Here is a 7,435-nt window from a genome sequence, read left to right as displayed (position 1 = left end):
CAAAGTGTGAAATTGATAAATACAGGCCATAAATACTGCATCCTTATTTTTAAAATTAACTGATTTGGGAGTAGGGAATTCTTTTGTGAATTAAACATTAAGATCTGTAACTACTAGACATGCTTTGGAAATATATATCCAAGAAAGTAAAATATAGGACTATTGTCTCTGGGAATAAATTTTAAAACATATTCTACCTAATAACCATCTTTGGTAGAGACCACTAGTTGCACTTACCTCAATTTTATACTTCTCTTTTTTTCCATTTTTTCCCAGGCATATGACTATCTGGAACAAAAGCTATACTTTCCATTCTTCTTTGCAGTTAGGTAGGAGCACTGTGACCAAGTTTGGCCAATGAAATTTAAATGAAGGTGCAACCTTTTCTCTCATGGTTCTCCTTGCTGGCCAGAATGTTGATAGGAACTTGAATAGGAATCTTGGATCATGAGTTGGAAGCCAAGTTCTGAGGTTGGAAGAGTAACACAGAAACTTGAGAGACTTAACTCTACAATTCTTTTAAGTGAAAGGGGAAACTTTTTTCTTTTTTTAAAAGCCACCCTTATTTGGAGTTTTAGTTTTATGCTGCTGTATCTAATTTTAACTGACACACATTTCAACTGTTGGCATATTACTCTTTTATTAGAAATTGTAAATGAGAAATTATTTCAATGCCTGAAGACCAAGACACAACAGAAGATTCCATAGGCTCAAGATTTTGAGACATCCTAGAAAGAGTTTTCTGTAAAGTATATCCTTTCCGTGGCATGGCAACATCATTCTTCTTTAAAAAGGTTACTGGACAGACATCGTTCCCGCCATCACCTATATAAACAATATGTGCATAATTCACTCCTTGTTTTAACTGTTTACCTACAAATTCTACCAAAACTACATTTTTGCAAAGATTTTGAGGGCACCTACTGCAAGAATGAGCATGATAATTTTCCACAGTGAGATGACCACTGCTATTAAAAGCTGCTGGATTTGTAAATACTTCATCAAACACATCATAAAAACTGGTAGCTTCTAAAACCCACTCTATGAAGACAGAATTTGAATCTGAAATAATGATGCAGTCAAATTTATCCTTGTTCTTTCTTATAAAGTTTAAAAGTTCCAGCATCCCTGGAGTGAAAGGCATTGACATCATTGCTCTTTTCATTTCGTCTTCTCTTACACCTTCATCTCCCAAATACTTAAAGACTCTACCCATAAATTCTGTCCAAAATCCTTTTTTATAAGAATCCCGTAGTTCAATAGGAAGCTTTTTCTCTGGAGCACACTGTATAATCCAGGTGTCACTATTGTCATCTATGATTGTATTGTCAAAGTCAAAAACCAACAAAATTTTCATGGTTCCAGAAACGGATTTGGGCTACCCTGGAAAAGAAGAAATTTTAATCTGTAAACATACTCTTGTTTTACATATCTAGCTATAATATCTATTTTACAAACATTGCTGTTAATAATCTGCTAAAACAAAGGGTGAATATAAACAAGTTAAAATGATTAAGCATTTTAAAATCACCATTTAAGACCACTTTTTCCTAAGAAGCAAAGTTCACATTTGAGTATGTTAAATGAATGGAAAACAGAATATCTAAAAAGGACACTCAGAGCATTGTTGTGTTTCTGTTGGGGGTGACTCTTTGAGCATTCAGAATTAAAATATAGAGCAATCCAATGAGAGAAGTAACGGAGCAATGAATCCCTTACATTTTAATTTAGGAAAGGCATAAAATAAGACAGAAAAAAAGGTAGGCTAGTCATTCTTATTGTCTTTAAATTATCAATCAAACTTATTAGTTTAAAATATTTATAGTAATTCTCGGAGTTCCCGTTGGGGAGCAGTGGTTAACGAATTCAAGTAGAAACCATGGATTGCGGGTGTGATCCCTGGCCTTGCTCAGTGGGTTAAGGATCTGGTGTTGCCCTGAGCTGTGATGTAGGTTGTAGATGCGGCTCGGATCCCGAGTTGCTGTGGCTATGGCGTAGGCTGGAGGCTACAGCTCCAAATAGACCCCTAGCCTGGGAACCTCCATATGCCTCGGGCGCAGCCCTAGAAAAGGCAAAAAGACAAAAAAAAAAAAAAAAAAAAAAAAAAAATCATTGTAATTCTCATACTAAATAATAGGTCATATACAATAAAGACTCTCTGTGAACCAACCAAAACTCTGAGCAAATTTAAAATTAGCTTGAAATCATCAATGCCAGTATTATAACTAAATGGTTGCTTGATGCTATACTTGAATTCTAAACAAATTACTTAAACTGGAGGTCAGTTAAATTCTTCCAGACCAAAAGTGACTTCTGTTAACAATTTTCACATTTATTTATATTTTCTCTAGATAGTTTAGCTCTGGAGCGCCAAATATTCTGAATACATGTGAATAATCACATTGCTTTTGATATGGCATTTATTCAAGTCTCTGTTTTCATTAAAAGATAATGAAGCTCATTAATTATAAATCTCAAGAGAAAAGGACAAAATAAACTGGTCAACGGATGGTATGGATGAAAATTATCACATAAAAAAGGTTATACAGAATACCAAGGAAAAGCTATAATTAGTGTCTGTCAAACAAAAAAAATTTTTAAGGCGTTCCCACTGTGGCACAGTGGGTTAAGAATCTGACTGTTGCAGTTTGGGTTGCCGTGAAGGCAATGATTTGATCCCTGGCCCAGTGCAGTGCATTAAAGGATCTGATGCTGCCAGAGCTGCAGCTTGGATTCAGTCCCTGGCCTAAGAACTTCCATGTGTCGTGGGTGTGACCATTGAAAAAAAAAGAAAGAAAGAAAAAGAAAAAAAAAGAGAGAGAACTGATATTTTTAGAGATAACACTATATGCCAGACCCTGGACTAAGAACCTTATAATATCATCATCTCATTTAACTGTCATAAACCTTTTAATAGGAATTATTATCTTCACCTTAAAGGTATGTAAACCAGAGCTTAAGTATTAGTTAAGTTGGTTAATTATTAGTTAAATGACACAGCTGGAATCTGAACTCAGGTTTGCCCCACTCCAAAGTAATACACTCTAGAGCCTGAGAAATAGAATATTTGATGAATATTCATCAGAGTTCTGGTTGCGGCTCAGTAGAAACAAATCTGACTAGCATCTATGAGGACACAGGTTTGATCCCTGGCCTCACTTAGTGGTTTAAGGATCCGGCATTGCCGTAAGCTGTGATATAGGTCACAGACTCGGCTTGGATCTGGCATTTCTGTGGCTGTGGTGTAGGCCAGCAGCTACAGCTATTATTCAACCCCTAGCCTGGAACCTCCATATGCCTCAGGTGCACCTCCCACCCAAAAAAGACAAACGACAAAAAAAAAAAAAAAAAAAAAAAAAAGAAAAAAAAGAATATCAATCAGTTTAAAAGTAAAATAATAACTAGGTCATTTTGACAAAAAGATGTTTAATTACATTAAAACACTCATTAGTCTCAAAGTACACATTAGCCATAATATCATAACTGTCGTCTACTTTGGTTTTAATAAATCCTAAAATGATAAGTGAAGAACCCCAGCAATAAGGAAAAGAAGAGACTGGGAGTTCTCATCATGGCTCAGCAGTAACAAACCCAACTGGTATCCATGAGGATGCAGGTTCGACTCCTGGCCTTGCTCAGTTAAGGATCTGTGTCAAGGATATGGCGTTGCCCCAAGCTGTGATGTAGGTCACAGATATAGCTTGGATCCTGCATTGCTGTGGCTGTGGTGTAGGCCTGGCAGCTGCAGCTCTGACTGGACCACTAGCCTGAGAACTTTCATATGCCACAGCTTCAGCCCCAAAAAGACCCTGTCCCCCCAAAAAAGAAGAGAAAAGAAAAAGGAGATCAATTACAAATAAAAAAACAATGAGTCCCCATTGTGGTTCAGTGGCAATAAGAACCTGACACACTATCTGTGAGGATGTGGGTTCAATCCCTGGCTTTGATGCAAGCTGTGGTGTAGGCTGGCAGCTGCAGCTCTGATTCAACCCCTAGTCTGGGAACTTCCATATACTACAGGTGTGGCCATAAAAAGAAAAGAAAGAAAGAAAACATGACATTTACCTATGTGTATTCTCTGGTTTACAACAATAGATATCCAAAAGGAGAAACAGAATAGAGCTCACAACTCACACAAGAGTTAGGTATTTTTTCTCTCAATTTAGAGTATCTGAAGAATAATCCAGAGGACATTTAGATGGTATAGAATATTCTGACACTCTGGATCCTTGTATCTCTAAATCTAATTCAGGTAGGTGTCTCTGACTGGCTCCCAGAGATTTAAGTGCAGAATTCACTTTCCCATTGAAACAATGTAATAAATAGCAATGAAGCACGGCTGAAAATCATGTTAGTACCGCACCTAGGCACACTTTAAGTTAAAATGTTTTTTAGGAATTCTAAATTTATACGTAATTTAAAAAATTTTTCAAATGTAACTCATTATTAGTTGAAAACTGATTCAAACTTAGTTTTAATTAGCCACAAGTTACTAAAATTCCTGCACTATTAACTCTGAATAAGATGTATTATAAGCCTGAAGTTAACAAAGTTCCAATTATGTTAACTTAGATCCACTGCTGACTATTAATTTCTATCTAAAAGGGTGCTTTTCTTAATTCAGATCTTTTTCTTTTTTTTTTTTCCCCATCACTCAACATAAACCTTTATTTAAAATACTCACCCACTTTAGTATTTCCAAGACAATTAATCCTACTTTGAGCTCAGGTTAAACAGTCACAATAGGACTTCCTGTCGTGGTGCAGTGGTTAATGAATCTGACTAGGAACCATGAGGTTGCAGGTTCGATCCCTGGCCTTGCTCAGTGGGTTAAGGATCCGGCGTTGCCGTGAGCTGTGGTGTAGGTTGCAGACGTGGCTCAGATCCCGCGTTGCTGTGGCTTTGGCATAGGCCAGTGGCTACAGCTCCAATTAGACCCCTAGCCTGAGAACCTCCATATGCCGCGGGGGCGGCCCTAGAAAAAGCAAAAAGACAAAACAAAAACAAAAACAGTCACGACAGTCGGCCCTAGAAAAAGCAAAAAGACAAAACAAAAACAAAAACAGTCACGACAATCTTCAGTTTTAAACACCAGCCAGCTTCTCATCAACATGACTCCTATTCTATATGCAGGGGAAAAAGTCTTCTGCTTTGAAGCAAAGGAATAAAGACTTCTTAATTCCTAAAATTAATAAAGGTGTTTAAGATATTTTAAAATTTATGTTTTTAAATTATGTTTTCTCTTACCTAAGAAAAGCACCTTTTGTCAATGGGAGAAATAAAGTTATGTTTGAGCAAAAATCTTAAATACAAAACAGGAAATGTAATATGAATGTAAGTTCTTACCCAGTGGATAAAATCACAAGCGTTAGGCTGATTGTGTTGAGATTTCCAGATTCCAATTTTCCTTTTTACTTGTTAAATAACTGACAAATACCACATTCTGTTGTCAATAAACTTTCAAAGTTTAGTGCTGTACTTGAAATAAAAATGTCTCCAAAAATTAAGGATATGCAGAAAGATTTAGAGAATCTGTTTTGAAACTAACTCATTAAAATACCCCAAAAAATTAACTGTTTTCTTCAAAAGCATGAAGTAAATATTTTGTATGTCTGCAGTGTTTCCACAGTTTAACAATAGCCTATGTGTGGTTTTTTTAGTTTTTTTTTTTTTTACTTAGTGGAGCCCATTTCAGAAGGTAAGGAAAGCCCTCACTGATCTAGGGGGTCTGCATCTTTTACAAAACTGTGGCAGACTAAGTTTAGCATTCAAGTAGGGTAAAACTCTGACTTTTCCTAGTTCTTGATTATTTTTAAAACTATGACGGCAAAAAACCCAGCTCTGACTTTTCCTAGTTCTTGATATTTTTAAAACTATGATTGCAAAAAACCCACCAATGTTGTATGTGAAAAAACTAATTTCTGCCAACAATTTTTTTTAATACTCTCATACTTACCAGCATTATTACAATGGAACATCTGGTAGAAAACCTAAAGAAAAACAGTACAACTATGTGTTAGAACTCCACTGATTAAAAATGGCAAAAAGCCAAAAAAAAAAAAAAAAAAAAAAAAAGAACTCCACTGATTAAAGATCTTACCTCTCTTTATTTTGAGCAATTTCAATTTGATGCCTAATGTGTAGTGTCATAGCCAACTACCTTGTAATGAAATCATTTGTACTTATATGTGCTAGAAAAGCATCTTGTGAAACCAAGCCCGTATCCACTCTTAACAGGTTTCTGCATCCTTAGAGGGTGATTGACTCCTCCCCTCCCCTCCCCACAACACATTCAATTTACTATATTGTATTTATCAAGCAATTAAAAATATCTTAAAGGTCCTAACAGGAGTTCCCATTGTGGCTCACTGGTTAACGAATCTGACTAGGAACCATGAGGTTGTTGGTTCATCCCTGGCTTTGCTCAGTGGGTTAAGGATCCGGCATTGCCCTGAGCTGTGGTGTAGGTTGCAGACGAAGCTCGGATCCCGAGTTGCTTTGGCTGTGGCGTAGGCCGGCGGCTACAGCTCCGATTCAACCCCTAGCCTGGGAACATCCATATGCCGTAGGAGCGGCCCTAGAAATGGCAAAAAGATAAATAAATAAATAAATAAATAAATAAATAAATAAATAAATAGTCCTAACAAATATTCTGGAACAACATCTAAGTTTTAACATTCCTTAAAAAAACAAACAAATAGGAAGTTCCCCTCTTGGCTCAACACTAATGAACCCGACTAGTATCCACCAGGACGCATGTTCGATCCCCGGCCTTGCTCAGTGGGTTAAAGGATCTGGCCTTTCCGTGATTGTGCTGTAGGTCACAAATGTGGCCGGGAGTTTCTGTGGCTGTGGTGTAGGCCGGCAGCTGCAGCTCGGATTAGACCCCTAGCCTGGGAACTTCCATAGCCGCGGGTACGGCCCTAAAAAGACGAAAAACAAAAACAAAAAACCTCCCAAACAACAACAACAACAAACTAAACCCTATCTAGCCCAGATCATATCTCTAAAAACAGAGTACTTAAAACTGATTTTCTGTCAATTAATGCCTGGGTTTCTACAGTTGAGAGGAGGGATTGCCCTTCACCTTCCACCCCCGAGAAGGCCTCGCTCTCCCACACACCTGCCGGGTACCTGGAAGGTAGGGGCAGGGACCTAGTCTGGTGTCCTTTCCCGTGAGGCGCACGTCGGATGCCGATGGGAGCACCACGCCGGGGCAGGCGGAGTCCCCAGGGCTCCTCACTGACCCAGGCCAGGGAAAAGCAACTGTTCTGCCCTCGGAGCCGCTCCCGCTGATCCTGCCTTCAGGCTGGCTCCCTTGCCCGCCAGCTCCGGCTGCTCCACTCGCACGCCTGGATTTGACTGCCGCGCAGGCGCAGCCTCCCTTCTTCAGCCACCCGCGCCTCCATCCCGCCCCGGTTGATTGCGGCGCTTT

General features: G+C 38.4%; 1 protein-coding gene across 4 annotated transcripts; it reads right to left on the bottom strand.

Annotated features, from left to right (window-relative positions):
• Positions 615 to 7,430, bottom strand: PHOSPHO2 (phosphatase, orphan 2). Of its 4 annotated transcripts, none has more exons than XM_021074515.1 (4): positions 7,124 to 7,430; positions 5,957 to 5,990; positions 4,685 to 5,028; positions 615 to 1,383 (listed from the first exon to the last, which is right to left on the bottom strand). In XM_021074515.1, exon 4 carries the CDS (start codon positions 1,355 to 1,357, stop codon positions 632 to 634), a length of 726 nt encoding a protein of 241 aa, XP_020930174.1. In that variant the 5' UTR covers positions 1,358 to 1,383; positions 4,685 to 5,028; positions 5,957 to 5,990; positions 7,124 to 7,430; the 3' UTR covers positions 615 to 631. The 4 variants fall into 4 exon arrangements, with proteins under 4 accessions (XP_020930174.1, XP_013839696.1, XP_005671966.1 ...); XM_013984242.2 differs by having other exon boundaries at positions 7,135 to 7,430; XM_005671909.3 differs by lacking the exon at positions 4,685 to 5,028 and having other exon boundaries at positions 7,124 to 7,429.

This window comes from Sus scrofa, chromosome 15, assembly GCF_000003025.6.
Source record: "Sus scrofa isolate TJ Tabasco breed Duroc chromosome 15, Sscrofa11.1, whole genome shotgun sequence".
Classification (NCBI taxonomy): Eukaryota; Metazoa; Chordata; class Mammalia; order Artiodactyla; family Suidae; genus Sus; species Sus scrofa.
Note: the sequence above shows the minus strand (reverse complement) of the source record. Positions and strands in the feature narration are given on the sequence as shown.